Genomic DNA, 22,387 nt, shown 5'->3' with positions numbered 1-22,387 from the left:
CATCACGGTAAGACCAACAGCTAGTAAAGTATAAGTATACAGTAAAATAATTTCTTATTAATCCATACTTAATATTATAAATGCGAAAGTAACTCTGTCTGTCTGTCTGTTACTCAATCACGCCTAAACTACTGACCCAATTTGCATGAAATTTGGTATGGAGATATTTTGATACCCGAGAAAGGACATAGGCTATCTTTTATTGCGAAATATGTACCACGGGCGAAGCCGGGGCGGACCTCTAGTACACTATAAACCTCAAAGTCCGTAATTTCTAAAGTTATTAAGCTAACAAAATCCATCACAAAAATATAAAAACAGCATCGCTAGTTAAGAAGCTCGATGCAATATTCTTAAAGTTTTATTCATTAATTTTCTTTTGAACAATGTTGTGTTATACCGCGCTGGCTTTGTTTTGTGCGCAACTTTTAATAAACTAGTTTATGTTGGATTCATTTAGTTTATTACTTATTAAAAATGTACGTAGTGAGACAATATATCACGGGTGTTAGTGGCAGCCTGCGACTTTGACTATGTTTTTTTAAATTGAATGTAGGTCTTCCGTACAAATTATGTTTCCTTGAGGTTATGATGAAGGTAAAGATAACTAACTATTCCGGACTAAAAATTCAATAATTTGACTTGATTCCTTTCTTTTACTTGCCTAATACTAGGAAAACACTAGATTTTGACCAATAACTTGCTTGAAATGATATAGTAAAAGCTTAGGTAAAATTTATTACCTAAGTATAAGTAATTAGGTATCAGCTCAAACCGGAATGCCTCGAGATTAGAACTTTAATTTTAATTTTAAGTATCAAGTAGATAAAATTGAACTTAGTAGCATCAATACTGTGTCTGTTACTGTTGATAAAACATATAACTCAAACTCAAACATTTATTTATTCAATTAGACTTCTTCGAGAAGCACTTTTGAAACGCCATATTTATTACATATTTTTAACATTTACCACCGATTCGGAAAGCAGTATCTATGGAGAAGAATCGGCAAGAAACTCCACAGTTGCTCTTTTTAATAATGTCAGTATAACAATAATTTAATTACAAAATATGTAACTGTGATATATGACAAAGAACTAAAGGAATAGAAAAAGCACGATAGAATTATGAAATAAAAAAAAATGTCATTACATAAATATTTTATTAAAACTAAATCTATGAAGAATGTTCTTTATTTTCCTGATCATTTTCTTCATGTTGCATCAAGATATCATGATCTCCTGTGTTCATTCTAGAAGCACGCATTGATTGTCGTAACTGTAACATAAAATTATAATCAAATTTGTTACTTAATAAATTTCTAACTATTGTAATTACTAGTTATTTGTTTTATTATATCAAAAAATGTTTTGAAGGTCGGTAAGGTAAAGCTCAAAAGCAGACACTATTTGCTCATTTAAAAGAGTATTTTGATCATACAATGTCTACCGCTTTACATGTTTCAAAGAATTCATACTATTATTAAAAACGCGAAAATATGTGTTCTTCTTTATTTATAACTAGGTTTCCGCCCGTGGCTTCGCCCGCGCAGTCAAAGAAAAACCCGTTCCCGTGGGATTTCGGGGATTGCGTCATTTTTCCGGGATAAAAAGTAGCCTATGTCCTTTCTCGGGTATCAAAATATCTCCATACCAAATTTCATGCAAATTGGTTCAGTAGTTTAGGCGTGATTGAGTAACAGACAGACAGACAGACAGAGTTACTTTCGCATTTATAATATTAGTATGGATTTAAATATGCTCTCAAGATAAAACAATTGTACCTATCGATTTTTTTTTAATTTGAAATTAAATTAGTTTGAGATCTAACTCTCTTTTTTTTATAAATAGCATAAAATATAAGCAAAGCCTGGAGTGACTACATAGTCTTATAATTCTTACCATACTCCGTCTATGGTACTCTTTCTTCAATATTTTCAGTTCACCTTTTTTCTTTCGCCGCAGAAAACCGCACTGTGCCGGGAACAGAGATTAATTAATATTGTCATCGTTATAAGATATTGAACATTTAATTAACAATTTGATGAAATACCGCACTGCTTTTAATTTAAAATAAATTTTGTCTTCTGCGTTATATATGACAGAATTGTTTTACAATACGCGATGCTGTTTATTGGGATAATTAATTTAAAGAATGTGTAATCATTATAAATGAAGTACGTTGAATTTTAATAAACCATTTAGATTTTATAAATGTGTGAGTACTGAGTAAGTATATGAAATAAAATGAGATATTTAATATTTTGTTCAGTTCTTGAGATATCATTACAAATAATGGAAGCCTTATCTTAAATTTTATGATCTACGTTGATAAGAAAATGTTTATTGACTGAACATTCATTAAATGGATACTAAAATATTACTACAGAAAAGATTTCGGACCATATATTAGTATTAAAATTTCAGTTCATATAGTATAGGTAATAACGTATTAGAAGAATTTAGTTTTGTTGTAACAATATAGGAGATAATATTATTTTTAATCATTTTATAGAGCTTACCTTATAGAGCACATACGCTATAATACCAAGCAAGATCAAACTAAATACAACAGCAAGGATAATAATCCACAGAGCTACAGACGGCGTTTGACAGAGTAATATGGTCTCGAGCCTGAAAATAATGTTTAATACATAAATTCAATTATTATCTGCCTTTTATAAAGATTCAAAAGGAAAAAAAGGAGCGAATGTGCCGAGCAAACGTGACAGAAGTGAAACTACTTTGACAAGATTCCAAGATACCATAATACTCGCCTTACTCCACGACGTGACGGTATTGCCATGACGCGACCTTGAAATTTTACTCTCAAGGCGCCTAAAGAAGTTTTAATTTAAAAAAATTATGATTATATTGATTTCTTGTAATTTAGATAACTTCCAAAAAAGATGACTTGGCCAGAGCCAACTTGTTTGTATAAAGTAGGTATATTACGTTTTTTGGGAACTCGTATCAGGACAAATTATTATAAAATACAACATTTGCAATTATAAATTTCCTTACCCTATACTTAGCCATGAACTGTGTACATCTATCAAATGTATTGCAGTTGATATTGATATGTTTTTAACATCATTCGATTCTTCTGTAAGGAAAGAAGATAATTATTAAAAATGATAACTAATTTAAAATAGACAATAGATATATAATAATTCATTTTAGAGATTAATTTTGTCCATCAAATATTTTTTTGTCGTTTAAATCATGTAAATGATGACAAAGAAAAATGAAAAAAGAGCGTGTGTGCCGACCCGAGCACACGACGTGTCAGAAGTGAAACTTCTTTGGTAAGATTCAGTGATACCAAAATCGTCGCCTTACTCTATGACGTGACGGTATTTCCAAGACGCGTCTTTGAAATTTTACTCTCAACGCGCCTAAAGAACATTCACTTAAAACATAAAAAAGACCTTAAAAATGTGGATATATTTCACTAACCAAAAGATCCAATTTTCGTCACGATACTGATATATATCGTTATTTTCTGATTCGGTCTCATATCACCAATATTGCAAATAAATTTGTTCTCATAGTTTGAATTACTTCCTTCACTTACAGGACATTCAATGGCACCCCATTCGGGATACGCCTAGAAAATTACAAGAAAAGCGGGAAATGTATTCTTTTATCTTCAAATTAAAGACTGTTTAACTGATTTTAAACGTGATTTATTCATCATATTAATTAACCCGATATTTCGAACACTACAACGAGACGGGGAAACATAGTTAAACAATCAACATACAAAAAAGGTTGTTTGTGAACAACATTTTAACTTATTTCACTTTGTAACCAATCTTCACCAAAACTAATTACTTATATGAATAAATATTGAAAAATAATTAGCTTACATATATTGTAGTGTTGAGGAAATCGATGTAGAAACTATTATTGAATACAATCTCGCTTTGCATCCCCACCCAATTTGTTTTTCCTCTATTCGTTATCTGAAAAAAAAACAGATTTAAAAAAATTAAACAATGAAGTATAAACACAAACTGTATACATAAAAATAAATATTTATATCTGTATGTTCTGTATAGAATTACAAACTATACATCTGATAATGTGATAATCTTCAGCAAAACTGTCTTATCGCTTACGACCAATTTTGGCGTATTACCCGTGGTCCCCCCGCTATGTCCCACTGTGGGTCTACGGGTAATAATTTTTCCCCGTGGACCCACTGCTATAGTTTAAACTAGAATATCTTTGAACTGTCATTTTCAGTGGGACCACGGGTAATTAATCTCATAATTTCTTTCCCCGTAGTCCCAATGTAGAAGTATACACCAGTTGGGTATTTACAAGCATTTTTATCCCCACTTTTGCCATTTATTACACATATTTGGTCTACGAGCTATTGTTTTACCTGATAGAAAATTGAATATAAATCTATAAATTACTCATTAAATTTTTAATTTTTAAAATATTTTTTTAACCCTGAATGCATTTTCTAATGGACTGTCCTTTTTTGTTTGAAAATTGGATAAATATATTAATATTGTAACTAATCAATGTGAATGATTATAATAAAAAAATAATTAGAAATAAAACCAAATTTTTATTATTTTTATAATTTTATTTTAATTTATCCGAACAAACGGATATTCCAAAATAAAAAATCACATATTCGTAACCGTTATAGAACTCGATATAATTTTATTGATTTTATTAGAGCAATGAAAAAACATTTAGCCCTTCTGAATTGTATACATTCCATAGTAATACCATCTTACAATATAGTCCATACTTTATTAATAGCTTTCCGCCAGCGGTTTCGCCCAAAGAAAAATCCGCATAGTTTCCGTTCCCGTGGGATTTCCGGGATAAAACCTATCCTATGTCCTTCCTTAGGTCTCAAGCCAAATTTTGTACTTTTTGAGTTTAGCCCGGACATACATACAGACAAAAATTCTAAAAACTATATTTTTGGCTTCGGTATCTATCTTAGATCACGCCCCAAGTATTCTTTTAAAAAATATTAAAATATGTACAGTTTTGACTTTCCTATGAATTTTTATATGTATGTATAGATTCTTCTTAAACACGCGTAGAAAGTGTGAGCAACAAATTGTAATGTTTGAAAAGATTTTCATCGCAATTTTTCCAACGCATTGCCAACCGTTATATCGCCTGCAATAAGCTCCTTTAAAACTTTTCCTATAAAATCGTCATTCTCAACGGCGATGCTAGATCTTGATTTTACTCGGGAATTATTTTGGAAGGTAGTCAATTTCTTTAATTCATTTAACAGTCTTAATAGGTTAGTTTTCTTTTTGTTCAAATTTTTATTAATTTTTGCGTGCCAGGATTCGGAAACATTATTTGTGCGGTGTCTGTTTGCAAAAACACTGAGAACATTAGAGACATCCCTTGTCAGCCATTGAGATTCAACATAGCGTAAAAACTTTTGGATTTTCTTATTATCTGTGTGATTGTATTGTAATCTTATGTAGTCCCAGCCACTATGGAGATAGTCTTTGGGAAGTAATGCTATTGCGCTAACCAAACCAACTAATCTTTTTGCTGGTTTTGATTTTCTTAGCCCAAACATTTTCTTCCCTTTTCTCCACATAGCTTGGGACCAGTGATAATAACAACCAACAACACTAATATCGGGAAATAGGATTTTAATAGCATTAAGTGCAGCAAGCTCAAAATCACAATGGTATTTTATAGGTTCAAAATTGGGAAATTGCGATTTAATTAAGTGAAAAAGCGTCACATATGTTTCGCTAGTTTTATCGCTAAGCAAAGCATATAGCAAGGGCCTAACGTTGGTTGTAGTACTTGTACTCCCAAATTCACCGTGAATGATAAATAATTGAGCAAAAGGAGATGGAGTACACTTGAAAGTTGCGTCGCCAAATATTTCTTTTACGTTATTAATAAAGTGTCTATATTCTTCCATACAAAAGATTATTATTTTGGTGTGCCCATCGAAGTAATCTGCCACTACATATTGCGAGTGCTGCTGTGGTATCTGCACTTCTTCAAGAAATTTAAAATTTAATTTAATCATGCCTGTAGATTTGTTTCGAGCGTTGTAAATACTGTGTTTGGCATTTTGAAATTTGGGTAGTGGCATAATAAGATTATACCCTTTCTGTTGCCAGTTATTTAAGGCCTCATCATAAATTTCGGGTATAGGCCTATCGGTGTTATGTGCAACTTCTCTTATTTCATTAATTGCAAGGGCGGTTTCGTTTTGAAGTAATTTCGGGACACATTTGTGTGTGCGTTCCTTGATAACCTCCATTCTCTGTAAGATTGTAAATAAACTTAAACTCAAATACATTTAACTAGACTTCCTTCATAAGCGCTTTTACAACAGGTTAAAAATGCAGTTTCTACAAAGAGGCGGACATAAACTCTTTTAAAACTATGTAAACTTTACATTTTAATTTTTCATAATGATGATTCCAAAGCCCTATACTTAAGTGACAACATTTCAATAATATATATGATATTTAAATAGAGGAAAATTAAGATTATATACAAGAATATTAATAACAATAGGAATAGAAAATATATTACGTCATCATTCACAGTAACAGAACCACGACATTTTTCCTTTCGTTTATTGATGCAGGTCCATAAAGATTTTCTATTATATATAAGGTTGACGTTAAAACACAGGACGATCAACCGGCCAATATAAAAAAAATAATCATCGTGCAAAGAGATTCTAATAATAATCCAACCTCTATAATGTTCAAACTTCAAAGCATGACAGCGGGGGACCACGGGTAAAAAATTCTTTTATTTCATTTACCCGTAGTCCCACTCTATAGTAGTGGGTCCACGGGGAAAAATTATTCCCCGTAGACCCACAGTGGGTCATAGCGGGGGGACCACGGGTAATACGCCCCAATTTTCACCACTGTACAGGTAAAGCCGGGGTCGATAGCTTGTTAATACTATAAATATTAATAAAACTTGATAGGTACTTACAGTATAAACGTGTTCAAATTTCTTCTCAATCGTGTTTAACTCGTCTACAGTTGTATTAATCATATTATTTGGATTTGTTACTCTGTAAATTTAGAAAATATGTCTCATCTTTTTTTCAGACCAATTATCTACTAGTAGGTAAAACCTCTATTTTTTATTATTTTTCAGGTGACTTTATGGACACTTTTTTATTTTTAATAATAAATATTGCATGTGCTTTGTGTATGCATATAAAGCATATAATATATGTTTGTTACTATAAGAATAAACTTCTATTTTGAATACATAGAAATACAAAGCGTTTTATGTAAAAAAATATAAATCTTAATAATCTAACACACAGAACAGAAATAAAAATATATTTATAAAATACATAATATTATATTATGTAAATAAAATTACCCATTCAACTGAATATTAGAGTCGGGATACAACATAACAGTGTTTTCATAATATTGTTTTTCAGAAGCGTTGCCGCAGTGACTGTACACTTCGTTGATTATTTTTATGTACTTATCCTTACTATTCAATAGTCCTGTTTCTATTACAAAATCTTCTATATTCTGTAATAATTTTTAATAAATTATTTTTAAGCGAAAATATTTACAGTTTAACGATGCCTTAAACTCATGCATGACTATAATTTCAATAGCAGCTTCGCCTGTGTTCTTCGGATCGGATTTCCAGGATAAAATCCTTCCTCAGGGCTCAAATAATCTCTATTCCAAATTTTATCCAAATCGGTTCCATGGTTTAGGCGTGAAGAAAGGACAGACAGAGTAGCTTGCGCATTTTATAATATTAGTTAGATTTTTAATGTAATGTTTACAAAAAGAGAAGGGAGAAGGGATATAATATGTATAACCCAAATAGGTTGTCTCTAACACAGACTTATTCCTAGTTTAGGCGAATACCTTATCTAATCGACGCGGTTGGCGCAGTGGTAAAGTAACTGCCTACTGAGCCGACGATCCCGGGTTCGATCCCCGGTCAGGGCAAATATTTGTGTGATTAACTTAATTATTTGTTCTTGGGTCTGGGTGTTATTATCTATATATGTATTTATTAAATATTATATTTATCGTCGCCTAGTACCCACAACACAAGCCTTAATTGAGCTTACTGTGGGACTAGGTCGATTTGTGTAATAATGTCTAATAATAAAAAAAAAAATCGATTGACGATTTTAAATTATTTATTTCTATACATACCCAAATATCACCGCTCTGCAAAGGTAAACGGGGTTTGCAGATAAAGATCGTATCGTCCTTACTACAACTTCGGGGATGAGTCAGAACATTGGCCCCTTTAATCTGTATGTGAGTACAGGACGAATACGCCGGGTCACCTTTATTTTGTAAAGAAATAGCGAAATTTTCCCTTTCACTACTCCCTAGCCAATATTCAAATGTTGATGAATTGAGTGATCTGAAAATAAATTGAATTGTAATAGAAATTAGAATTGTTTCGGTTTGATTGTTTTATGGAAAACATCGTTTTATTAAAAATGTTTCAAAATTCTCATCGTTTTAGGTAAAATTTTTAAGTAAATTTAAACCACACCCCGGACACTCCATACAAAATTATCGTTTTGACAGTCACACTGTAGAGACTGCAAATGTGTGTGTTAACGCTTTATGGTTGGCACATTTGTGACTAGCGTAAAAAAAAATTCGCGTTTTTCTGATGAAATACATCCGTAAACAGCACAATATCTAACCATTTTCTACGAAAAACGATAATCACAAATCCAAAATAATAAAATTACTTTAAGTCAATTTGATTAATGTTGTCAATCTTCGTTGCGTATCGTCCTTGCAGAAAAATATGGCCCATTTTAATCACGATCGCGCGGGGTGAGGTAAGTTTAATTTTGGCGGGAGGCGGAGAGTGTCCGTTCTGTAGCGTTTAGCTACTATTAGGTATTCTGTGCTTAAACTTAACTGAAAGGTTCCTCATTTGTTTAGAGACTAATAAAAATAATTACAAAATTATATTGATGCATAACCCAAAACTGTACTAATTATAATTGCCTTAAATTTATCAAGTATGAAACGATTTTTAGCCTTCAACTAAACAATATTTCTCATTGCAACTCATAATATGATATAATTATTAATAAGATTTAAATTAATAAGACAACAATTTAAAACCGTCTATTTGTCTAGAACATCACTGGTCTATCTATGTTAGTACCAGCACAATACTTACTTCATAGAAGACGTAACTGTAGGCACAAGGTTGGGCACACAAACAGATTTAGCAGCTCCACACGTCGATACCGACTCCTTGCCTCGTATTGACAACCGACTTCTCTCGCTCAAGAGAACTCGCGTTGGATCATAATTTGCGTACTCTTCGGGACTATTTAGAAGAGCTGCTGTTATATTGTACTCGATCACTTGGAAGAACTCACTTTTCTGTAAATATAGGGCTTATAGGTGACTGAATTATTTTAATACTAAGATTACAAGTTTTTCATGACTGAACGGTTTTGAAACCAAGACACTTACAAAATTTACCGTAATTGCAATAGTTAAATAATTAATTAAACTAATACACATCTTTTTGTCTTCTAAAGACGAAGTATTAAGAATAAAATATGCAGATCTAGTAGGAGAGTATCTTGTTTATAAATAAATAAATCCTTTATTTTTGCCTTAACAACTTATTACTATTAGAAAGAAAGAACGAAAGAAAAGAACGTCTAGTTTTGAAATTTTGTCTTCTACAGAATTACTTAAGAATTTTGATATATAAAGACTCACCGGTATTTTCACTTGCACTCCCAGTTTGCGACAATAAAACGGTTCTGTTTTATTCAAAGCTACAACGTAAGAAAAAATACCGTTGTCGGTTCCCTCTTTTAACTTCGAATATATAGTCGATAATTCAATTTTGATTTCTACAGCTGTGAACGAACATAATGAAATTGGTAAGGTTTTTCATCAAAAATTTTATTAATAATTCACGGTATTGGCGCTCATTGTTTTTTATTACTGTTATCGATGGTTTATAATAATAAGCATGTTTTTCTTTGAACTTAGCTATCTATAATCTAAATATCAGTAATAATATATTTTATAGATTTAATTGAGATTGGGATATCTCAACATTTTTTTCAGACATGACTGTGTAATTGTGTATTTCCCTTCTTTGTATAACATTAATCTATACAAAGTCTTCATGATAATCAAATTACCTATACATATATTCAATAATTGTATTAAAAACTAGCGGTCCACCCCGGCTTCGCCCGTGGTACATAATATTTACGTTTTCTCTACATAAGAACCATCCTCGTACTTCAAGGAATATAATAAAAAAAGAATTATCGAAATCGGTTCAGCCGTTCTCGAGTTATGCGCTTACCAACACATTTTGCGATTCATTTTTATATATAAAGATAAGAAGATTAAATTACCTGCATCAATTTCCTTTGGCTTTTCAGGATACGTTACATCCAAGCATACTTCCATGTCAAAGTTTTCCAATTTATCAGCATGCGCAAACTAGAAAATAAGAAAAGAGTCACAAACTAAACATTACAATAAAAAAGCAATTATATTATTAGAACTAGCTGTTGCCCGCAGCTTCGCCTGCGTGGAAATAATTTTTCATGGTACAAACTTCTATCCCCTGTTTTACCCCTTTAGGGGATGAATTTTCTAAAATCCTTTCTTAGGGGACGCCTACGTTATGACCTGCATGCCAAATTTCAGCCCGATACGTCCTGTGGTTTGGGCTGTGCGTTGATAGATCACTATATCAGTCACCTTTGAGTTTTATATATATATAGATATGATCGTAACAACATGGAATGTAAATTAAATAGCTTTCAATAATCTATACTTATATTATAAAGCTGAAGAGTTTGTTTGTTTGAACGCGCTAATCTCAGGAACTACTGATCTCCGATTTGAAAAATTATTTCGGTGTTAGCCCATTTATCGAGGGAGGCTATAGGCTATAATATATCATCACGCTAAGACCGAAGGAGCAACGCGGGTAAAACCGCGGGGCACAGTTAGTAAACTTATAAATTGCGTAATTATACAATCAATGAATTTAATGTAGGTCGTAATGTCTCTAGTAAATTTGAAGGGATTTTAAAGGGAGAGTCGAAATTATGACAATGGATGAAATTCAATTATTAATGTAATGATAATTGCTTCATATAATTTTAATCGTAAAAGCGTATAGAGTATTTTTTTTTTACCTGAAAGCTTGGAAGTATTGCTCTTAATTGGACTGTCACAGAAGCCATGCATTGAAAAAGAAACACGCTGTTACTGTACGGAGCTCCGATGGATAAATCTACAAATTAAGGAACTTTAATTAAGTCAATTAATTGCAATTTATCTTAACACCAAATTGTAATTCATTAATCAATTATATTAATTAGAGCAATGGAGAAAGTGTTAAGATCACTTATATATACCATAACTGAAAGAGAAATAATGGTTTTAATAATAAATCCATACTAATATTATAAATGCAAAAGTAACTCTGTCTGTCTGTCTGTTACTCAATTGACGCCTTAACTACTGAACCAATTTGCATGAAATTTGGTATAGAGATATTTTGATACCCGAGAAAGGACATAGGCTACTTTTTATCCCGGGAAAATGACGCAATCCCGGAAATCCCACGGGAACGGGAACTATGCGGGTTTTTCTTTGACTGCGCGGGTGAAGCTGCGGGTGGAAAGCTAGTAAAGTATATAAAAAAGTGAAGTCCTAATGGGGTAAAGGGCAGATGATGAGATTATACATCTGTTTCACTGATCCATTTCCTTTAGGGACAAGTAGGTGATCAGCCTTCTATGTCCTGCCAGAACGAGACATTTTTTTTTCTTCGTCTCCACCGGGAATCGAACCCAGGACCCCTCGGTGCTACGCTCACGCGTCAACCACTGTACCATGGAGGCGGTCAAAGCATTATAATAAATAAATAAAATCTATGGTCTATATTAACACGGCGCGGCGTCCCTAAAAAAGCATTAAGAATAGGTAACATGTTTTTTTGCTTGAGTCTGTTCATACTAATTTAACTTTAAAAGTGCCATAAAATTCCTCTTATACACTGATGAATAAGAATCAAGCTTACCATTGCATCCGTTTTCTTGATTTTCAACGGGTGTCATACTGAAGCCAAACGAGCGAAATCCTTCTGGCTTTATCCTAACCCGATAGGTAGTTGGTTGATTCAAGAGCGAATGGCCTGAATAAATATACACAGCCCCCGCGCCGTTGTCTTCGTATGGAGCTGCTATTGCCACTTCTGAAGAATAAACATTCGAAACATCGGGAAAAGAATATAATGAATAAATCGCGTTTAAAATCTGTTAAAAGGTCTGTAATTTCTAAACATTCAGAAAGTCAAGAATATAAATTATATTCCTTGGAATGTGTGGAGAAATATGTCCAGCTGACAGAAGGTAGGTATTAAAGTAATAAGAGTTGATTCGATCGTAGTAGAATGTATACAAGTATATATAACTATGGTGATGTAAAATTATGAATTGTGTGTAAATCCCAATTATGTATTTTGGGATTTAGCTTACTTTTAATTTACATAGTTTATGTTTTGATAGGTAGCTACTAGCTAGTTAAAATAATAATATTGTAATTTTATAAAATCAACTCCTAAAATTCTATAAGATAATGTTCTTGTTAATATAGATGTTGATTTTTCCTTGTTTTACTTACCATCTTTTCCATCTCCATCCATATCACCCAAATTAAGTATCGAATTGCCAAAATAGCCTCCGGGTTCCGTAGCTTTTATTATCTTCTTAAAAACTAATCTCTGCAAAACAAATAAATACCTACTGATATAAACAACCAATTTTTCTTTGACAATCATAATGATACTAGCTTTCGCCCACGACTTTGTACGTGCATCCCCGTTTTTCCCCGTTCCCGCAAGAATTTCGGTAAATCCTTTCTTAGCGGATGCCTACGTCCTAACATCTACCTGCATGCCAAATTTCAGCCCGATACGTCCAGTGGTTTGGGCTGTGCGTTGATAGATCACTATATCAGTCACCTTTGAGTTATATATATATATATATATATATATATATATATATATATATATATATATATATATATATATATATATATATATATATATATATATATATATATATAGAGATTACCGAGTTCAATAAATACGATAACAATAATTCTGTCTATATTTTCTCTTGTATACCCTACAATAAATCGTATCATCCGATGCCCTTAAAAGTAATATTCCCTGATTTGTACTATTTGTTAATAACTTCAAATAATATAAACGCGATATTAATAAGTAATATAGAGAGACTTAGAGTACTCTATCCAACGCAAAATTCGTTTGAACTGTCCCTGTAATTCTTGATGAAACCAACAAACTCAAATCCAACGCAAAATTCGTTTGAACTGTCCCTATAATTCTTGATGAAACCAACAAACTCAAACATTTCTTTTATAATATTAAGTAAAGTCCTCGATAAATGGGCTATATTACACCGAATTTTTTTTCAAATCGGACCAGTAGTTCCTGAGATTAGCGCGTTCATACAAAAGAATAAACTCTTCGGTATTATAATCTGTAGTATACTAATATTATAAAACCCATTTATCGAGGAAGGCAACCCATTTATCATCACGCTTTTTTTTATAGTGGGGAAATCTTCCAAAGATACCCACGGCCCCCGGGGATGGAGCCAAGGGTTATGTCGGATTATTACCGACTAAAACCCCACTGTGTTCCGTCGAGCCGCGCAGTTAGCCGGGGCCGCGGGTACTCTTAGAAATCGTCCACGACCCTGGCAGCGGACGCCCGGTTACGGGCCCACCTCCGATGTATCATCACGCTTAGACAAACAGAAGCGGAGCCACGCGGGTGAAACGGTGGGGCGCAGCTGGTATTAATATGTATATTAATAGTATAGATAGCTAGCTACTAGTTATTATTCTGTGGTATAGATATTAACTAATCATTTTACTCACATTAGCGTTATAGTCTGAATCGGGTACATAAACATACACTGCTCCTGCGTCATTACGATCTATATTCTCAGCATATGTTGGAGCACCAATGAGTAGCGAATCATAGTTAACGTTCAACCTTAGAGCACATAGCGCGGCACCAAACATGATACCCACTTGGTCGTTTATTATCGTCTGAATGTTGGTGTATTTCTTGTTGAAGAAAAATACCTGAAATTACGTAATTACGTTTATTGTAAGAAATGTAAAATCGAAGGAAACATTGTTTCTCTCGTTTCTCTATTGTTCAAGTAAATTGTTTTAACTATTTTGATTGTTAAAATTTTCCGATGGCCCATATCTTTCTTTTTGATTTTCGTTATGATTTCCATAATTTCCATATTTTATCACCCCAGTACTAAATGAAAATTTAAACCAAAAATAAACAATATACATATGTATACACTTTGTCCGATTATAAGTTTTATAGAAAAGTGTAGGTACTTAGGAATTTTCAATAGAAAGAAATCTATTATGATCATAGCAGTTTCTAAACTCTGATTTGATATTCAGATTTGACTTATATTGATAACTAGGTTTCCGCCCGCGGCTTCGCTCGCGTAGTTAAAAAAAAACACCCGCAGAGTTCCCGTGGGATTTCCGGGATAAAAAGTAGCCTATGTCCTTTTTCGAGTATCAAAATATCTCCATACCAAATTTCATCAAAATTGGTTCAGTAGTTTAGGCGTGATTGAGTAACAGACAGACAGACAGAGTTACTTTCGCATTTATAATATTAGTATGGATGTAATTTTCTAAAGGACGAACCGCAACTTCCTGAAATTTCGTATTCATATCTTTGTCAAGGAAAATCTTACCTTTCCAATTCCGATATCTCCAAACGTTGAACTTATTGCAAACAACGATTCATTTGTAAAGAATCTTCCAGTTGTTATGCCATAACCTGAAAAACTTATTGAAATGATTATTAAATTTTAAATATGGTTCTAAGGGTTATCATTCTTAAAATTTTAGAAATACCCACATCATGTTTAAAATTATCTCTAGGTACATAAAGAAGAAAAGCCGGTTGAAGTATCTATTTAAAAACCATAACAGTTTCATAAATAAATCCAAGGAAAGTCCGCAAATTTCATTCATCGTTAATATTTTTAAGACAAAATTTATAAAAACAATAAGACAACCTTGCGATGGGCCATATTGTTATTAAAATTCATTTGAATTTTATTTTTATTATTTTATTTTTAGGTTTTAAAAATTGTTATGAAATCAGTCTTGTCTACCATGCTAAATAGTGTCAATTTTTACCATCCGAAAAGAATTCTGCGCGGATTGTAATTATTAGTTATTGGATCATGATGAGGGGTGAATAAACGAGGCTAAATTCCCCATTCATCTTTACGCAAACTATTCTTAAGTACGAGTAATACATACAAGTAACCTCATACAAATTAAAATATTTTCTTGATATATAAAAAATTATATATAATTATATATTGACTGACCGTTTGGCTTGGCTGCCTTCCAGGCCAGAGGTCGTGGATTCGATTCCCACCTGAGGCAAATATTTATGTAATGAACATAGATAATTTATTTAGAATATAAGATGAACAAGTTAATTATCTATATAAGTATTTATTTAAAATTATATATGTACTAGGTTTCCGCCCGCTGCTTGGCCCGCGCAGTCAAAGAAAAACCCGCATAGTTCCCGTTCCCGTGGGATTTCCGGGATTACATCATTTTCCCAGGATAAAAAGTAGCCTATGTAGTAGTCTCGGGTATCAAAATATCTCCATACCAAATTTCATGAAAATGGGTTCAGTAGTTTAGGCGTGATTGAGTAACAGACAGAGTTACTTTCGCATTTATAATATTATATATATATGTATGTTTATCAGCCATCTGGTTTCCATAACACAAGCGAAAGCTTAGTATGGGATTAGATCGTGCCGTGTGTGAAAATTGTCCTGAAATATTTAAAATACTTATTTATTTTATTTTAAATTTAGATATTCATACCATAATTGTGATCAACTGCATCCCTTGGCTGTGTTTTCGATATTAGTTTAGGATTGTCTGCACTTAGAGGATTTTTATAAATTAACACTTGACCTGCAATTTTTAATCAGAGTAGTATGATAGACATTTCTTAGACATACATTGGTAATATAACTAGTTTTCTGAAATACTTCTTAAAGCTATTTTAATTTGAACAATAGCGAATGTAGCACCCTGTATTTGTGATGTATACAATGCATAGTGAGGGAAGAGGCCCGCTTTCAGCTTTGACGTTCTACAAATAGGGAAACGAACCGAATGTGCCAACCAGCTTATGTGTATAGCAGATTGTTCAATATGCAACAAACTTACCTAGAATTGTATAAGATGTCCTGTATTGAATTTTGTAGCGTCAAATTAAATATTATATAGAAAACTAACTGTCCCGGAAAACTTTTTTCGTACTCTTGTCACAGGGGTAAGAAAAATAGATTTTGGCTGATTCTTAGATCTATCCAATAGGCATATATAAGACTTCATGGGAATAGGTCCAGCCGTTTTGGAGGAGTAGGTACGGAAACTTACATTGTGAGACGAGAATTTTATAAATATAGAGATTATAAGTTTTGATTATATATTATTTATCTCTTTAAAAGAAACACGAAAGGAGTCGAATAAAATTGAGTAAATTATATGTTTTATTTGTCTAGCAACACGTCTTTTAGAAACAATTAAAATAATCATAATTTTGTGTATACCTCGTTGGATAGGACTTCCCAAAATAACTTCCATTTCCTTGTCTAATTGAATTTCCCAACCAAATGAGTCCATTCTGTACTCTGAAAAATAAATATTTAAATGAAACAAGAATACAGGATTCCAATAATTGAAAGGCATTGTATTTGTGATTTTGAATTGACATTTATTTGTTTGCACTTTTGCTACGTCTTTATGTAATTAAGTAATGAGTATAAAATATAAATAAATAATAATAAATAAATTATTTTTTAATTCCAGATATTCATCCATATTTGTGTTAGTGTCTATGTTATTAATACGTATTATAAAATTACATTCAATACAATTAAATTCATACAATTAAAAAACATTAAATTCATACATATAAAAAAATATTTTTTGTCACATAGTGGAATATTATAGTGGACGATATATTTTAAAATTGCTATGGAAATACTTTGGCTTTCTTGCTCGTAGTTTTTGCCCTATAGACTCTAGAGGAAAAATCAGTAGAATTTTCTAGAATATTGTCTTCTCGGTAAAGAAAACAGTATAGATATAGCTTAAATGATACTTACAGAATACTGCTATGCCTAGATTATCTAGTTTCTGCAGACCCTAGATACCAGCCAAATTCCATAAAACTATAGCTTTTAATAATCATTAAGATAAGTATGCCAAATATACGTACCAAATTTGTTACCAAACGTTGCTCTGTCTTTTGTTTGAACACTTTTCAATCTGTGCATATCAGCATTAACAGCTTGTATGAAGCATATCCCCAAAGTGGCCATAGATCTCTCTATGTTTTGGAAAAAATACCTTTTTTAAAAGCAATATACCTTCTAGAAAAATGATTGAAAAATAAGGGTGTGAATTTATAATTTAAGCCGCCTAACCAATACATGCAATTTTACAAATCTTGTTTCGTAGTACTTACACTAAGTACTACGAATCATGACCAAATAGTACAGCATTACAAACATTCTTATTTCAATTAAGGGCCGATTTTTCAATGCTTGGATAGAACATATCCGTCCAATAAAGTATTACACGATAATATTAAAATGTCACGTAAACTGTCATTTAAAACAGGCAATTAGAATACGTTTTTAAAATGGTAGTTTTATACATTATTCGACGAATAAGTTTTATCCAAGCATTGAAAAATCGGCCCTAAGAATGTTTTTAGTAGCTAATGTTAGGGTGCTTTTCCACAAATAATGTGCGAGGATGTGTATTAAGGAATATAATATTTGTAAATAACCAATAGTATCGATTCCAACGCTAAACGCTTCAAACTTCAAAATAAATGAAGCGATATGATTGGTTCAACAAAAACACATTCATCAAATATTATTGGTGCTTCCCTTAGAGTGAAAAAAAAACTTGACAGCTTATTCTTTCTTTACCTTTATCTTTCCATGATGGATACTTCATTTCCATATATCGTGGTGCGCATGTCTGAAAAATTATTAATGTTATGAAAAATCGGAAACAACATCACAATATATTTTAAGAGAGATAAAATACATTATGAACAATTATTTCAAACCGAAAGCATAATTACTCTATGTACAATTTATATTTTATAAATAAAAAAAAACATATATTTACCACAAAGAAAGCGTTCGTAGCCCTCACAGTCGCACCAAGCCAGAGGTTTTGTTTCGTAGAAATGTTCACTAAAAATAAACAACCAAATGAACAAAATCGTATAAAATATAATAAGAAAACCATTAAAAGTGGATTCGAAACAGAATGAGAACAGAATTATCATAGATTTTACGGAAATCCTTCTGATATTATAAATGCGAAAGTTTATGAGGATGGTTGGATGAATGGATGAATGTTTGTTACTTTTTTACGCAATTACTACTGGACCGATTACATTAAAATTTGGTTTGTCGGTAGCTGAACACCCAGAATAAGACATTGGCTACTTTTTATCCCGGAAATCACACAAGAACGGGAACTATATGGGTTTTTCTTTGAAAACGCGGGCGACGCCTCGGCCGGAAATCTAGTAATTAACTAGTGGTCCGCCCCGGCTTCGCCCGGGGTACCTACATGTTTAAACTATCCTATCTCTCAAGTTGGATCGAACTACACATGGTCTGGGAATTTTATTATAATCGGTTAAGTGGTTTAGCAGTCCATTGAGGACAAACATTGTGACACGAGATTTATATACATATATTAACTTATTAAGATAACGGATAATAGGCCAAATACGGTATAAAATATCTGAAATATGTACTACTTACTTTTTTCTATAATGTTAAATGAGATTTTAGTCATATTTCCATTTTCATCCATGGTAAATACTTTTCCAATGTGGTCTGCTCTTGGAGCACTTATAAACAACCTGAAAGATAACTTTATTGTTTATTTTAATAACTTCATTCCATCAGGCCCCGGAATCACAGACACAATAGAAAGGGCGGGGGCACACGATGCGTTGCGGCGGCGGTGCGGCGCCGGAGCGGTGTCGCTGCGTCGTCTTACATAGAAATATCTGTGGCATGTCACACGATGCGCTCCGGCGCCGCACCGGACTTGCAACCACCAAGACGAGGCGGGGAGGGGTGAATGCGGTGCGACGTCGGAGCGGCACCGCTCAGTTATTTTGCATCACAAGGAAGGACACGCTGTGCAACGCTGCTACGACGCCGCTGCGACATACTGACACGGTGAAATCTTTGCGGTGCGGCGCCGCAACGCATCGTGTGCCCCCGCTCAAAATCTATTGTTTCGCGGCCGGATCTGGCCGTTCGGGGCTCAATGGGTTATCTCACATTATTGTTTATTTTAATAATAGTAGAATATGTTAACTAATAATCCATATACCTACATTTAAAACTTCCACACTACCAAAACCATACCAAAAGAACTCATCGTCGGTACGGTCATAAAATTAATTATTCTAATATTTTTCCGGTTATTATGTAATGCGGTTTAAATACATTCAAATAAGAATATTATTGCCCCATGGAATGTTATAGATTCTATATAGATGATCAATAACACCCTCAATAATTAATCAGTGTCTATAAAAGTATCGGAAAGTAAACAATCTATACTTCTATACTAATATTATAAAGAACGCGCTAATCTCAGGAAATTCTGGTCCGGTTTGAAAAATTATTTCGGTTTTAGATAGCCCATTTATCGAGGAAGGCTATATATCATCAGGCTAAGACCAACAGGGTTAAACCGCGGGGCATAGCCAAGTACTATATAAAACATAACATTCCTTATTGTTACCTTTTGGTAGAAGCTTGGTAAGCTATACTGTATCCAAAAAGAGCATCTTCCTTCAATGGTATTTGCGGACGGAACTGTTTCATAGATGGAATGTGGTAGAAACAATGAACCATCGATATTATAGCTAAAAGAATTATATCTGAAACACATGAAATAATTATAGGTAAGCTTACATCATTGCTTTGCCAGGTTTTCATAGAGATAGAAAAAATATAAAATATAGTCAGGACTGTGTGCAAATAGAGAATTAGTATAAGTATATTATCTTATATTTTCCGCAGGTTTAAAATTGAATGTGTAAGTAGTTTTCTTTTCAAATTAATAATTATTGTAAGTATTATATTTTCATATTGTACCTACCTAAACATTACGTATAACAATTTCTTAATAATATGTGGTAACATGTAAAAAATTACACAACAAAATATGTATATTAATATGTAACATTTCGCGCTTTTCATAGTTCATTAAAATTAATAATCTTTAATGATTTTTTATTTTCTTCCTTATAGAACTTAATCACAGCTTTTTAGTAATTTCCTTTATAATTCAAAGCTCTTTTATTAAACACTAGCGGTCCGCCCCGGCTTCGCCCGTGGTACATATATATGTTTTCTCTACGTAAGAACCATCCTGGTACTTAAAGGAATATAATAAAAAAAGAATTATCGAAATCGGTCCACCCGTTCTCGAGTTATGCGCTTACCAACACATTTTGCGATTCATTTTTATATATAAGAGATTACTAAGGAACGAATCCTTTGTTTGCGCCTTAATTTATAAACATAAAGTACATTTCACATAGAAATAGAATTATAGCGTTTTTTATAAGAATTCACAGTACTCACTCAGTTTCGTCATTTTTCTATATAAGTATAAAATGCGTAAAAGCATCCAAAATGTTTCACATCACGTAAATAATTGACGTACATGAGGAAACATTTAAGTTGATATTGTTTTGAAGCAATGTTCTATAATTTATATGGTATTTTCCTTGTAATATTGATAACTAATCCTAACATAATTAAAGCATGAGATTCCACAGTAATAAAATTAATATTAGGATTGAGGAAGTAAGTATCACCATTAAATATATCTGATTTGTGTATATTTAAATTAAACAAAAATCTATATATATATAAAACTCAATGGTGACTGATATAGTGATCTATCAACGCACAGCCCAAACCACTGGACGTATCGGGCTGAAATTTGGCATGCAGGTAGATGTTAGGACGTAGGCATCCGCTAAGAAAGGATTTCCCGAAATTCTTGCGGGAACGGGGAAAAACGGGGATGCACGTACAAAGTCGTGGGCGGAAGCTAGTCATAGTATAAAATAACTTTATACTATGCAAAAAGCGCAGAATTTTGCGCACAGAATCCGCAAATTAAATAAATCAATTATATTTTATTTTATCCCTAATTATTATTAATATAGATACAATGAGGACTGGAAAAATTATTTACCTAGCTTAAATTTTGTAGTATGTACATTAAATATTATTTTTATGACATTATTGAATTATTTTAAAGTAGGTACATATACACAATAATTATTATAAATTACCGACATTTTAAACAGTAGCATATTATAAACTGCCATTTGGAAATCTCTCGAGTTAAGCGGGTGATCCACTGGCGAGCCGACGAGCCGACGGTTTAGATCGTTGACTCGTTGGCTCGTCGACTCGCGTTGGTGATCCATTAGCGTACCAAACAGTTTACTCTCATCGTTGGCGAAGTCATGGCGTGTTACTTGGGGGTACTTTTAAATCAGGAGAAAGAACAAAAAAAGAAGAAAAGACGCAGATATTGAATGGTGTTTTTAATATCAGATATTGTACCGTTGGGATCATTTTTTTGGTAGATCTCTAAAAGTTTATTGTACGCGGAAGTTTTTAGCAATTTATTTTTATAGTCTCTGCTGATGTACTTCCATAGACAATCATGTTCCTAAAAACATTTTATAAATTCCGACACAAACTCGCGACGAAACGAGCGTAAATCCATTTTTGTAGCTAGACGCAGCGCGTGCGGTCTACACGAAAGTCGCAAAAAGACTGTAGGCTCGCCGGCTCGCCTGATCCACTGGCGGTTTTCTGGACCGCGGACTTAGAATTTCAAGCATGCACAACGAGCCAGCGAGCAAATTCGCCGTTCTTTAAGTCCGCAGACTTTTATTCACGCTCCATTGGCGGTTTAGACCTTTGGCTCGCGAGTTCGTTAGCGTACCAGCGGTTTTGCTCGCCAGTGGATCACCCGCTTCAGATTATATGAAATCTAACGGTTTTTAATATGTAACAGTGACATTAAATATATTATTTTGTATATTCAGGACCAATTTTCTATACTAATCGACTTTGAAGAAATCACTGCATAGTATAAAACCATAAAACAAAGTCG

General features: G+C 32.9%; 1 protein-coding gene across 1 annotated transcript; it reads right to left on the bottom strand.

Moving 5' to 3' along the window:
* Positions 1-1,128: 1,128 nt before the first annotated feature.
* Positions 1,129-20,904, bottom strand: LOC149486122 (integrin alpha-PS3-like). Its single transcript, XM_089699454.1, has 25 exons — positions 20,830-20,904; positions 19,982-20,120; positions 18,982-19,082; positions 18,332-18,399; positions 18,127-18,178; positions 17,406-17,516; positions 16,735-16,815; positions 15,998-16,090; positions 14,833-14,918; positions 13,976-14,185; positions 12,689-12,788; positions 12,087-12,260; positions 11,197-11,294; positions 10,402-10,489; positions 9,746-9,888; positions 9,189-9,397; positions 8,189-8,405; positions 7,380-7,540; positions 6,978-7,059; positions 3,872-3,967; positions 3,459-3,609; positions 3,024-3,105; positions 2,522-2,633; positions 1,902-1,973; positions 1,129-1,278 (listed from the first exon to the last, which is right to left on the bottom strand). Exons 1-25 carry the CDS (start codon positions 20,873-20,875, stop codon positions 1,177-1,179), a joined length of 2,874 nt encoding a protein of 957 aa, XP_089555580.1. The 5' UTR covers positions 20,876-20,904; the 3' UTR covers positions 1,129-1,176.
* Between the last annotated feature and the right edge of the window lie 1,483 nt (positions 20,905-22,387).

This window comes from Colias philodice, chromosome 9, assembly GCF_061535455.1.
Source record: "Colias philodice isolate Cphi_HAF_F1 chromosome 9, ilColPhil1 Martin Lab GWU primary, whole genome shotgun sequence".
Lineage (NCBI taxonomy): Eukaryota > Metazoa > Arthropoda > Insecta > Lepidoptera > Pieridae > Colias > Colias philodice.
This window is presented reverse-complemented; position numbering and strand designations above follow the sequence as displayed.